Source organism: Parasteatoda tepidariorum, chromosome 8, assembly GCF_043381705.1.
Source record: "Parasteatoda tepidariorum isolate YZ-2023 chromosome 8, CAS_Ptep_4.0, whole genome shotgun sequence".
Classification (NCBI taxonomy): Eukaryota; Metazoa; Arthropoda; class Arachnida; order Araneae; family Theridiidae; genus Parasteatoda; species Parasteatoda tepidariorum.
The window spans coordinates 67,239,738-67,254,251 of record NC_092211.1 but is presented as its reverse complement, the minus strand read 5'-3'; the positions used below and the strand labels follow the sequence as shown (position 1 = coordinate 67,254,251).

Genomic DNA, 14,514 nt, shown 5'->3' with positions numbered 1-14,514 from the left:
TATTAGAAACTCCTAAGTTTCTCCTTCGAATTAAACCTATTTGATGATTATTAACATCTGCCTTCCTATTCCATTATATGCTAGATTTTAAAAGCGCCTTTTCCCTCACATAAATATTAATTTGCGACCCCTACATGCAGCCTTTTCCTTGTAATCCTCTCCCCCTCTTCCTTTTCATCAATGCATTAACAGAGTGGGATAAATATATCAGCTACAGGGAGTTGTATGAAAGATTAAAAAAAAAATATATAGGATATACTTCGCGCTATGAAGACTTAAGTGAAAAAAACAAAAAACAATGTGAATAAAGCACAAAAGTACAGAAATGGACGTACTATAGTTTCGGTTCTAAAAATAAGAAGCCATGACACTGAGGAAGTTCTGTCCGAAACTATAGTATGTCCTTTACTGTGCATTATTCACATTGTTTCTTCACTTTATATGAAATACAAAATTACTTGGAATTATCAGTTTACTTAAAACTAGTGCATATTAAAACTTATTTTTTGTCCCCGGTTGATTTAATCTATGAAGGTTAAAAAGCACCAAATATAAATAATATTGAATAACTATGGGGTAACAAAGCTTAATGTCAAAAGTCAGATAGGAGAAGAAGTGGAAAACAAAATATCACACAAAGGAAGAACGAACTAGGCAGTACTTGCCTTACCATGCGACTCAAATTTTGCATATGCTTCTTTTTCCTTCTTCCTTTAATTTTTCTTTAAATTTTTTTAAAGACTTTTCTAGTCGAACCTTTGAGTTAACAAAAGTTGAAAATTTTAACAAAAATTGTGATTGAAATTTCATATCAAAAATTTTAAGCTCGATGATGGCGTCACTGGTTCAGAAATTTTTCAAAGCCTAATATTTCATAGGTTCGACGAAGTGGGCCTAGCCCGAAAAGCGGGCTAAACCCACAAATTATTTTCGGGTGGGCCCACAGGGAAGAATCCCCATTTTTTTCCGGGTGGGATTTTTCAAAATTTACAGAGCTAGATCAATAGATTCTAATTCAAAACAAAGTCAATATAAATTATAGTCATTTAACAAAGACTTCCAAACAATAGAAGATAAATTAACTTGATAATTTAGCTTTAATTGCAATATAATTTAGCTAAATTAACTTTTATTTATAAGTTAAAGTGTATTCAAATTGTTTTGAAAGCATACAATAGAATGGAAAAGTGAAGTAACTATTCTTATAATGGGCTCGTGAAACCTTAGAAATATTTTTTAATTTATATGTAATTATTAAGTTTTTAATAATCAAATTTTCATTACAAATGCTTCACTTTTGATATGATATGAATTTTGTATTTTTTGAATATCTAGGCAGATGAGGGATTTAAATTATAAATTAAATCACTTTGCTACATTTATGAAACACATTTTAATTAAATATATTCATTCATTAATTCTACCTTTATAAATTTTAATGAATAAAATTATTTATACATTAAATGACATAAATAACTGCTTTTATATATTTTAACCGTATCTCTGAAACGAATTAGTATTCAATTTTTATGATTGTATTGAAAAATAATTAGACGAACATGCTTTCTTTTTTTCTTTTTTTTAGTACTAGGGGTACACCAAAAATCAGTTTTGGGCTAATTTAGCTAAATATTCGGTAAAGTTGCGGTGGATCAGAGGATAGAGCGATCGCATCCAAATAAGGTGAACCAGGTTCGAATCCCAGCTGTGACTAATTGATAAGAATTCTGTTCCTAGCTTGCACCGACCACAGTGTTGATGTAAATATATACGTAGACGGATTATGGGTTAAGACGGATTACGGTAGTAGACGGATTATGGGTTAAAATTCCCTTCCCGTTGGGGTATTCGTAATTATCCTCCTTTATGTGACGCAAATGTGGAGGAGTTCCATAAAAAAAGTCCAACACGAAGGCTAGTTTGCCTCTATGCTTGATCCAAGAATTTCATTTGTCTTCTGCTGGGTTGGATTCAAAATTACAAGGCAGCACACCGAGTTGAACACCGATAGTCGTAAATTCAGAATTGGGTCGGCTTCTTAACTCTGGTTATAAAAGAAAACACTGGGGGTTCCGCGTTCGACCAACACCTCCTAGAATAAGGAAGGCCTCAGCACGGATCAATTTAGTAGTCCGATGTGACGAAGTTAACTGCGCAGTTGATGAAAAATAAGAAAGACGTCATTACGTTCGGGGTACCAAGCTGCGCAGTGGTTGAAAATACGAAATATGTCATTACGTTTGGACTACTAAGGGATATTTATGGTAACCCGTGCAGAGGCCTACTCTTTTCTAGGAGGTGTTGGTTCGACTGACCACCGGACAGGAACATTTGCTCCTGCACCCCAGAGCCCAAGGTCACGAAAACTGAGATGGGCACACGGTAGGCCTTGGCCCTCTATGGGCTTTCGCGCCACTGAGTTTAGAAGTTTAGTATAAAAGCGAATAAATAAAATAATTGGTGAAGCCTAACAATATTTTTATCATTAACAAAATGGTTTATTTATAAGGGTAAATTAAAAGAATAAATGCAAAAAAGTTGACTTAGAATTTTGTAAAACATTTTTTTGCTTAGCTATGCCATGTTAAATTAAGTGTTATTATGGCAAATGCAGGCTATAACAACAAATTCATCAGCTTTTTTTATTTTAATATTTTGTTTTCGATAGGCTTAGTTTAATATTATTTAACTGCGTGGCAGTAAATATTTTTATAAAAATTTGCATGGTATAAAAATGCAATAATGCTAAAGACAGTTTATTATTTTTGAACCATGATGCTTCAGATTAGCCGATATCAATAAATATTTAAAATGCTTTGTTTCTTAAAAGAACTTATAAAAAAAAATGGTCAAAAACGATTTTTCATTTTTGTCAGCACATCTCTATTATACAGAAATCAGTATGGCTCTTTAATTAACGAAGATCTAGATTTCTTTGGTTGTCAACAACAAAAAATATTCAAGTATTTTTTACCAAGAAATAATTTAATTATCTATTATGTAACGATACTTACTTATAATATTAATTTATCATCCCTTCTCAAAATTTTTTCAACTACTATTATTGATTTAATTTTTTATTTTTATTCTAATTAAAGGCCTACAACTAAAAGTCGCATTCTTTTATTATATAGTAATCCAGTAATACCTTCTTACGTAGCATTTTATGAAAAATATCTTGAAAACATTATCAACTTCTTAATGGCTTAGGAATAAAAATGTAAAATATTTCTGAAAAAATTCGAAAAAAACCAGGTGGGTTGGACTTCTCAGAAAAAACCATGTCTTTCCAAATCCTATATACTTTCCCACATCACATTTTTTTTTTCAAATTTCCTCCAAATTTATAGCATTTTTCTTTCCATTTAATTTTTTTCAGTTACAATAATTTTTTAAAAATATTTTAGAGGGTAAATTTACATTTTGTAAAAAAAAAAAAAATTTAAACAAATTTTTTTTTTGATTTTACGCAATATTAGTATATAGAAATAGTATTAATTTATATATCGTCTTTAATTATAATTTGTAAAGCAACACATTCTTTTTACAATGAAATGTTTTTAGAATTTATTTATTTCAATCAGTCTAAAAATTTCCCTATGCCTGCCTAAAACTTTCACCCGAACCTTGTTTGCGCGATTGTTCATATTTTGCAAAATTTTTTTAAAATTTCCATTCCTTACAAACGAATGGATTACATCCCAAAAGATCTTGATGGTTTTATTAAAATGCATTATAATTTTTGTATCTTTTAAAAAAATCATTTCAAAACCTGCCCATTTTGTAAAACAATATTTAAAAAACAAATTATTCACAGTTTTTTTTTTAATGTATAGTTCCAAGATACCGTGCGATTGAGGCTCCTGACGTTTCTATGCCTGCAACCCCTGAATTTCTAAATTAGACCCAGGTACTACAGTATCTTGGGCCGGGTCATTGAACCCATTTACCGGAAGAGGGTAAAACTCCTCAGAGATACTTTTTCCCTTAGAGTTACATAAAATCTCATCAATACAGGTCGGCATATCTGAGAATTGAACTTACTAAAGAAAAATTTTGAGAAAGAAGTAGTATTGGTAGACACGATAAAAGAAAATTTCTCCATTTTAAAACTTAATTAGAAATATATACATACATACTTAAAGAAAAGGCCACATTGCAGTCCAATTTGTCTATAATAAATTCCTTTGGTATGGCAGCATAGTATGTTATAACAAATGGGATACAAAAATCATACTTTAGAAAAGCGGGTACGCAACAATAACAATCATAAATCTTACAAACAAAGTCACCAGCGTGACATGTATCTCAAACAGGAAACTTGTTACAGCTAAAACGAAAGCACATGAGCAAATAAGATAAACTGGTGGATATCAGCGCAATCTGATATTTCGCGGTGAAATTCACCAAAATTCGTAAATATTTATTTTGTTCCAGTTTTTCTCTATGCATGATTAGAAAACGGTTGTTGACGTTGAAGATAAGATGGAATAAACGACAGAATATAAAAAAAAAAGACTATCTACAATTATCTTTTGAAGATCACAATACAAATATCTAACACACCAGCGCTAACTACATTTCTGTTACAAGAAATAGAAATAATGTAAATATATACAAGGGGCATAATTAGGAGAAATTTGGGTCTGTTAAAACGGATCCTTTACAAAATATTTTAGAGTAAAAACGGACCTTTAGAAAATATTATTTTACCGTAAAACGGATATTTGGAGGAATATTTAACCGTTAAAACGGGCTCTTCGCAAGATATTTTATCTTAAAAACAGGAACTTCACGAAGTTTTTCATTTTAAAAACGGAATCGATAACGTCTTCAACTCATAATCTTAAAAAAATTAATGAAAGATATTGTTTTGTATTTCTTCACAAAAAACATTATCTTACTTCCATGCATTCACATCAACAGGACCTTGGAATTTATAAATATATTTTTCAGAAATTCAAAAAAGCAGGATCTTTCACAGTTTCACAAAATGTTTAAAAAGAACACTGATTTTGTGATTTTTGCCAAAATCACTAAAACAAAACCATTTTCTCACGAATTCATATTTTCACTATTTGATAAAATAAAAAAAAAGACACCTCAAAAAGTCAGGTATAAGCATTGTTACATGTTTATAAGAAGCAACATATGGAAATGCTCGTTTATATTCAAATATAATAATTGAATATATAAGAAGTATATACTTGAAATATTTTATAGTTTTTAGAGCGTATGAATTTGGAATATTCAAGATTTCAATATCAAATACAATACTGCTACTATCTATTAGCGTAATTCATAAATAGGAATAATATTTTCTTATCTATTTTTTCTCCTCTACTTCCACTGCAAAACAGAAAGTTACCGCTGTTTATACAATATGAGATACTATCAAAACCGTAATCCGCTTCAAAACACGTGACTGACTTCGAGAAAAAGAACAAACATAAAATATTGAAAATTGTATATGTTTGTATAGTGCGCATAGAAGTGAAAGAGATATATCATTTCACCTTATCATAACTATTTTTAATAGCAAGAACGTTATACGAATAATAAGCCAAATAATTGCAAATAATGAATACTAAAATGACAATATGTGGTGCAAAAATTGTCTTTCCTGTCATGACGTGCCGTGTCAGTACTTGTAGATATTGTGTAACTATTACTTGATTCAAAACTTCATTTGCTACTAAAATATACAAATCGGAAATAACAGTCCACGTTTTAAGCGCACGATAAAAGGCGCCAATTTTCAAGACCTGCCAATTGTGAATGAGAAACATAATTAATTTGAAATACAGTCGGACCCCGATTTAACGAACCCCTATTTAACGAATTTCGCGATTTAACGAATTTTTTTTCAATCCCAGCAAAAACAGAGTCAAAAACCCNATGATATTATTGAAAAACAAAAACTTTTCATGGACAGTTTTAGCCTTAAGAAAAACCCAAAAAGGAACGGACGTAAATCGAAACAATCAGTACTTTCCCACATCACCGAGTGAATTCAACTTGACTCTGAACAAAAGTACCCTTACCCCCTACATCAAAAAAAGTGTTAGAAGTAAAATAAAATAAACAAGAATAAAATTAAAATAAATTAAAAATAAAAACATTTAATAAGGATCTGACTATCCGAATTGGAGCACTCGGGTTTTAGTTTCGAGTGTGCGCGCATGCGCAAGTCATAACGTGGGTACGACATGAAGTCCGTGCGAATGATTACGTAGCAAACACCCCATTTTTCGGGAAATGCAGGGGATCCGCCAGATATCACTGAAGGAAAAAAAAAATTATTCGTGAGAAAAAGCACTTTTTAAAAACGCCAGCTGAAAAAAGCACCTTTAAAAGCTTTTAAAAACAAAATCCCCCAAAAAGCACCTTTAAGTACTTTTTACAAACGCTACGCACCCTGTGTAACTATTACTTGATTCAAAACTTCATTCGCTACTAAAATATACAAATCGGAAATAACAGTCCACGTTTTAAGCGTACGAAAAAAGGCGCCAATTTTCAAGACCTGCCAATTGTGAATGAGAAACAGAGCTAATTTGAAATATAACACATAAAAGTTTTATATTTCAAATCTAATGTTTTTTCTCATTCACGTCAGGCAAGCTCAGGGCTCGAAAAAACTCAGAAATTTTACCCGTCCCCGAGGACGACTAGTCCAACAATGTACTCGTCCTCCTTTGAAACTAACCCGTAGCTTCTAAATAAATAAAAATATAATTTTCTCTTATTTATTACAAACATTTATATAAATTGCACAATGAATTAGTAGTTACTAGGATTACATTAAACAGTAATAAAAGAAATACTAGGTTACTAATAGTAACCTAGTATTTCTGTCATGAAATAATTTATTTCTTTTATGAAATAATTTAAATGATAAATGTCAAGTTATCTGGAATATCAGTTTATCCTAGGATACTGCGCTTTTTAAAGGAATCAAATATGACGTTTGCCAGTTCCACAATCAAGCCAATGATTTACAGAAAACTTAAAGGGGTTTTCCATTTAGGTAGACGTTCATAATTGCGTTTAACGCTTCTTGTTTAAGACCAGTACGTAATGTGTTCTTTTTTTTTTCTCGTAAGTTCATTGCAGAAAAGCCCCTTTCAACCACTGCAGTACTCCCAGACAGAGAAAACATCAAACATCAATTCCACTATGCGCAGTACGTTGCAGTATTGTGGGTCATTTTGCTGCAATAGGTTTTATAAATAGCTTAGGCTCGGAGGAATGAAGTTTTCTGGTGTTTAACGATGTAATGTATCTTAAATTTTAATGACACCCATTCTTGAGAAAGATTTTCTTTATCTACTCCTTCAAAAAAGATTGTAAAATAACAAAAAATGAAAATGTATCACGAACATTAACGGGAAAATGGCCGTCCGCGCGGACGTTGGATTCGAGAAATTCGTTGTCCGCTGGAAATTTTTGACCGCCGAGGACAGGCGGACGGGCGGTTTTTCGAGCCCTGGGCAAGCCTACAAAATAGAAGCCAGTATTTAGGGGTGTGAAACATGTCGACTGTTATTTCTAATTAGTAAATTTTTGAAGCGAATGAAATTTTTTAATCAAGTAATATATTACCGCTTCAGTTTCTTGGGATAATTTACTAATAATGTGTAACTAGTTAATTTTTTTTTTTTAAATTTTAACTTAAACGCTTCTTAATAACAAATTTGATTTTAATTTGTATTTAAAAAAAAATCTGAATGAAATAATAATCAAAATTTAACAGCTTTTAAATCAGGTAATGTGTATAGTAAAAATCAGGGGTGATTGTGAGCCCAACTCAAAAATCCTAAAAATTTCTTAAGTGAAATCATTAATGACGCATTTAAAAAAATTAATGTCTTTATAAATTCAAATTTTTGATATTTTCAAAACATGAAATTCTAAATAAATTATATGCAGCATAATTTAAATGTGTAAGTTTACTCTTATGTCCAATCACATTTATTATTCTACCAGAAAAAAATATTTACAAATGAAAGATCTGCCAAGCATAAATTCTGGTTCTAATATTTCTAAATAAAATATGCAAGAATTTTTATACATAAATGTGATCGATGAATTCTTGAAACTTCTGGACCTTGGGTTTCCGAAAACTTCCGGATTGCGGTTAGAGAAAAATCCGGAAATCTGGATTTTTTTCCGGAGCACAATCATCTTTGAAAAATATGCATCTCCATCATAAAATTCATTAAAGTTTAAAACACGACCAAGAAATTTTTATAGGATCGATTTTTTTTTCTAATTTCTAAAGCTTCTTCTCATAAAATACAAGTTAATATTCATATAAACGAGAAAAATACAATGCATTGTCGAAAATTAATATAACGTATAAAGGCACTATAAAAAAAATCATAATACTGATCTCGGAACTGTTCTTAAATCAGGGGTATTGCGTGTATATCAAAAATAGGTATCACTATCATAACAACAATAAAAAAGCAACTTTCAGACTCGCTATAAATGAGATAAGAGAGCAGGTAGATGGCGTAAACAGCTTACGGGATTCTTTCGTGACATATAAACAACCGACAGGTAAGTAAGAAAAGAGAAGGCAGCAGATCTCATACACACACAATTTAAAAGGAAAAAAAATAAAGAAGAATAACGGGGAAGGTTTTACTCGACCCATTTCTATTTGAGCAAGGTGAAACAAGATTAGGAAGGCTTATTACGCTGTTTGTGAAGGATACAGAAAATATGTACTTATTTATCTCTCAAAGGTCGCGCGGTCGTAATTTTTATTGAAATTTAAGAAAAACAACCTTATTTTTCCAGACAGAAAACGCCAAACAGATATTACTGCGGTATTTTATAATTTTTTTTTTTAAGTTCCTCGAATTAATAATTATTTTTAGATTAAATTAGAACCAGACTGTATTAATTTCTTTAGGTATACCGGAGGCTTTTTTTTAAAAAAAGAAGGTAAATTGACTTTTTTTTTCTTCCTAAATTGAGGACACTCCTACCCTCTTTCCAGCAAAAAATTAAGCAAATTATTCAACCCCTTCCTAGCTTACGTAAGAAAGTAGCAAACCTCCGTCTGTTTCGCTTTAACTTTGACATTTACTGTAGCAATTGAATTTTAAGAACTTAAGGCTTAAAACCAAATGAAAGATGCAACTTTGCATAAAACAAAGTATACGTTTTAATTCCTTTTATTTTTTTTATCTTAAACCTCCACAAGAAAATTCCTCCCCCCCCCCAAATTTTATTTTTTTCATTTTTTTTCTTCTTTTGCATTATAAATGTATTAAAGATAAGGGGATTGAGCTTTAGCATTGCTTACACCCCCTCCTCTCCTTTGTCAGCAAAACTAAGCAAATCACAAATCCCTCCCATTTGAAGTGCTTGCCTAATATTTGAATGCTCCCCCCCCCTAAAATTCAAACAAATGTGGTAATCTCATGGTATTCTTTTTCCTTTGCAGGGGTGATTGTGAGCTCAACTCAAAAATCCTGAAAACTTCTTGAGCAAAATCATTAATGGCGCATTTCAAAAAATTTATGTCTTTATAAATTTAAATGATTGACATTTTCACAGCATGAAATTCTAAATAAATTATAAGCAGCATAATTTTAAATTAATAATTTTGTATTAGTTTACATTTATCTCTAATCACATTTATTATTCTACCAGAAAAAAATATTTGCAAATGAAAGAGCATAAATTCTAGTTCTAATATTTTTAAATAAAATATACAAGGATTTTTATAGATAAATGAGATCGATGATTTCTTGAAACTAATGGATCTTGGATTTACGGAAATTTCAGGATCGCGGCTAGCGAAAAATCCGGACTTTTTCCGGAGCACAATCATCTCTGCACTTGAAAAGAATTAAACTTTGTATATTGATTAAGTATGAGTATGAGTTTATAAAATTTGTTCTTGCCTTTAATTTGAATATGTTAGAACCTCCTCATTAAAAAAAAAAAAAANAAAAAAAAAAAAAAAAAAAAAAAAAAAAAAAAAAAAACTGGTATACTAAATAAATTTTTTTTCTAATAAATATTCAATCGATTTCGTTCGAACGTTATATTATATTATTTTAAATAAAGTATATAATTTAAAATAATGTAAAAATTTGTTCTTTTGAAACTCGGAATTTTTCTTAATTTCAATAAAATAAAATAATTTTTAGTACTTCATTAACTCTAAAAAAAATTTAATAGAGACATGTAAACGCACCAGTGAAAATGCATATGGACAAGTATTTTTTAGTCACTGGTCATTTGGACTAGTAACTAAAATTTCTTAATTTCTACCTCTGTTCCAAGTCACAATCGGACAGTTTTTTGGGGAAAGATGGTTACAAATGCATTCTGTGATAAATATCTATTTTTTGGAAATTTTTGCATATTAAATTTCCAGAAAATTAAAACTCCGAGTGCAAACGTTATGATACGAACAAAATAGTGTTTACGATTTACAGACATTGTGAATACTGGCAATGCATAACCTATTCCCTACAATAAACGCATTAACTTTACTATTTTCCTCACATTAATTAAAAAATTTAAATTTTTATGACCTCCAGCTCTTAATATAGCGTGTTCATTTTTAAAGAAACAGTAATGTTTCTCTATCTAAAGAAGAAAAAAAAAAGTCCTGTTATAAAACGATCCAAGGACATATGAGCCCCTTACCCTCCCGCAGAATAAATTATTGTACTCTGGAAATGATAAATATTAATAATAAGACTAATAAGGAAATGATAAATGCATATTACTAATAAGACACTTATTAGAAAAGCAGGGATAAATCCCTCTTTTTTCAATTTATTCTTTTTGGTTGTTGATTCCTTTAGAGTCAGTTCTATGGTTTATTGGTCATTTTAACACTTATTAGACTTTTTCCATTCTTTTTTGTTGATAATTTATGAATTTTGAATGTTACTTTCTTTTAATCAATGTTTCGTAACGTTGTTGTTTAAAAGAAACAACGTTTCCTTTTAAACAACAACGAAAAATTAATGTTTTTTCATAAATTACTGTAAATTTCGCATTGCATCTTGTTATTTTAAATATAATTAAATAATAGAGTTTTTCAAAATTCCGAAAAGATTGAGGGGAAAAAAAAGGAATTTTAAGTGAATGAAGTTTGTAAATCTCTTACATATAATAGAGTTATGAAATAAAAATTTCAGGATAAAAATATTCAAGGAATTCCATCCCCGCATCTCCCTCTGGAAACAACGATAACAAGATGACGTAAGCAGAGACAAGAATTTCACTTTCAATGATGCTCATAGCCTGGCGCATTGGCCCCCCTTTTTCGCCTCTCATGGTAAACGAGATTTCAAGTTTCGGCAGCTCAGAACGAGGACAACTAATGTAGTCAAAACAAACACACAGCATCATTCAATTTCAGATAAGAATTTAATTCCACCTACGTTTCTTTTTCCCATGGGACAAATAATTTCTTCAGTTTTTCTAGAACACGTGTAACTAACTGCATCGCAGTCGATAGTTTCGCGCCATTTAAAACCGCCCCCACCTCTAAGTCAACGTTTTCAGCTTTTGTAATTATAAATATGAAATCAATTTAGAAAATATTTATGAAGAATAAAGACGAGTTGGAATGTTTTTTAATTATATTTTTGGGCTATTCTAATTTCGAATAACAAATTAAGTAAGCAAGATTATTTTTAAAGTAAGGAGGCACAAAAATCTTGAATACTATTTTTTAATGTTATAGTTCAGATTTAAAAAAATAATATCCAAAATAATCAGATTATTAAAACTGAATTTGGTATGGTAGTATAATTTTTTTTCCTGAAAATGACACATAATTTAAATAATGAGTGCTACAAAACCCTTAAAATATAAGTTGAAGAATATAAAGTAGCAAATTTAGCAAAAAGAATTGATATCATTTACAGAATAAGGAAATAAAAATTACTGCCAAAATATTCAGAATGGTTAAACTAGAATTTGTATTTAAAGCCAAAAAATTATAAAAATTGCTATAGACAATTTAAATAATAATCAAAGCCTGAAAAACATACTTAAAATTTCACGAGAATACTGTATAAGATCTAAGTACAAATTGTGGCGAGAATCGATACCGTTATTTAAATAATACGAAAATATAAATTATATATGATTCAGAAAAATAAAACTGGAATTCAATGATAAAGTTAACTAGCTTTCAAATGAGAAATATGTTTCATAAACAGTTACCTGATTTATCTAAATTTTATTAAATTTCACTTTAACTGTCACTTAGCACTTCATTTTCTTCCTAGAAGCATTTTAATAACTAAAGATCTAAAAATTGCAGGTGCGAATAATGTAATGTCTTTATTTGAAAGAACCTTTTGAAACATTACGGTTCTTAAAATGATATCACTAATTTTTTAAAGAAAAGATAGATAGGCATCTGTAATAAATAATATTAAGCCACTAAGAATAGCAAATAAAATTAACATAACTTCAGAAAACAAAAGATAATATTTTAGATTAATAGTAATTAAAACAAATTTATTTTATTTTATAAATGAATAAAACTCAGAATGAATAATTTAACTATATCCATTTATAATATAAATTTTTTATTTACTACTGTTTTTCACACAATTTTAATAAAATTATTAAAAAATAGTTTGAAATTTAAAAAAGAACAAAACTTACCATTTGTAATTTACCGATGCATTTACGATATTAAATTTTAAGTAAATTTTAATGTTTTTCACGCAATTTATATAAAATTTTCCAAAAATCGTCAAAAATTTTTTATAAAAAACAATATTATTTTAATTTAACAAACGCATTTCCGATATCAAATTGATACTAATCAATATTGATTTTCACCTAATTTAAATAAAATTATACAAAAATTGTCAGCTATTTATTGAAGAATTGTGCGTAACTCACAATTAGCAATTAAAATACATACTATTCTAAATTTTAGTCTATTTTCTGATTTTCATGAAATTTAATAAAGTTTATCTAAAAATCAACTGGAATTCATTAAAGAACAAAAATTTGTAATTTGCTTTATGCACAACTAAATGCATTTGCAATTAAATAAAATCGTCTGAAATTTACAAAAGAACAAAACTCATAATTTGCAATTTAGCAATGTGCATTTAGAGAATTAAACTTTTAGAAAATACTAATAATTTTCCCAAAATTTATATAAAATTGATAAACATCTTCTGAAAAATTAATTTCATAAACCGCAAATAATATTTGTAAAATCGTCATTATTCATATTTAATTATCAGTTATAGTGCATTCTGCAGTATTACTTTTATGTTGGATTGATACAAATAACAATTCTAAATGAGATATTGCTGTTACTTAACTAATACTTAATTATTCATAGAATGAGATTATTTTAAACATTTAATTAAGTTTAGAGAATAAACTAGCATCACATATGGATAAAAAGTATAATAGAATGAATATTTATAGTAGCACAATGTGCTACTTACAAAACAGTCAACAATCAAACCATTGTAATTTAAGTATAATATCAACCACTGTTGCATATCACAAAAAAATGAATATTCTATAAAAATTATTATTGTGTTTTGATTAATTCTTGAAATTCCGATTATTGAGTGCAAAATCACAGCTCATTGTTAGTCAGCTCATATCGAAAAGATAAATAAACAACAATAATATATTTGATTAATGAAAAGATCGCCGATAAAACATAAAAATCTACACCGAAGGCCAACGGACGCATTTTCGCTGTCAAATTGACAAAAACAAAATTCTTTTGCAATATGCAAGAGTTTAAAAGGAACTTACCCATTAAAAATTGGTTTAGGGATCATTAAGAATTCCAAAACAGTATATTCAGATAGAATCTTGAAAGTATAAACTTAGTACGCGATTATTCAATTAATTTGTAAATAAACAAGCACACATCACACGGAACTCGAAACGAATTACTATATGCGCTAGAATGGTAGATTGTATTTTGGGTTTACAAAATGACAGCGTAAAAGTGGGAAAAGGAAGAGGTGGTGGGAGAGATTCGAGCGCCCTCTTTTGTTGACAATGGTAAGTACGAAAAAGGAATCCCTCGCTCGACTTCTATATCGACGTTTCCGGTTTCGGGCTGTTAATATCATTTTTTTTTTAATGTTCTTCCTGTCCTATATTTTTATTAGCATAAAAAAAAACAACTTTAAAATAGACATAGGAGAGGCATTGTTTTTATGCAAATTGGAAGGGGGGAAATGAAATTAAAAGATAATTTTAAAATAAAATATTATAAAAGCTTTATTTATAAGATTAATTATAATTTTAAGATAAAAGATTATTTAAAATTAGTTCAGATCTTATAGGTGCTTCTGACCAGATTATTGTTAATTTAAAAATAAATCAAATATTCTTTTTTTTTAAAAAAAAAAAAAGAAAAAAAAAACTTATTTTCAAATATGGAATGATTACAAATTTTCAATATAGAAGATGTTCAGATATGAAATGTTAATTAAGAGAAAGAAAGTATCAAAAATAGTTTATGTT

General features: G+C 29.1%; 1 protein-coding gene across 3 annotated transcripts in view; it reads right to left on the bottom strand.

The window, feature by feature from the left end:
* The window catches only part of LOC107443613 (growth factor receptor-bound protein 14), a 107,413-nt gene extending 93,411 nt beyond the window's left edge, over positions 1–14,002 (bottom strand). Inside the window, exon 1 of one of the 3 annotated variants that reach the window (XM_043046967.2) lies at positions 13,792–14,002. Coding sequence is in view for 1 of the 3 variants with exons in the window: in XM_043046996.2 (XP_042902930.1) it covers positions 13,792–13,817 (26 nt within the window). In the remaining 2 variants the exon portion in view is untranslated. Of the gene's footprint in view, positions 1–4,139; positions 4,309–13,791 lie in introns of those variants that run through there. The other 2 variants (XM_043046996.2, XM_071184156.1) reach the window with 2 other exon arrangements.
* Between the last annotated feature and the right edge of the window lie 512 nt (positions 14,003–14,514).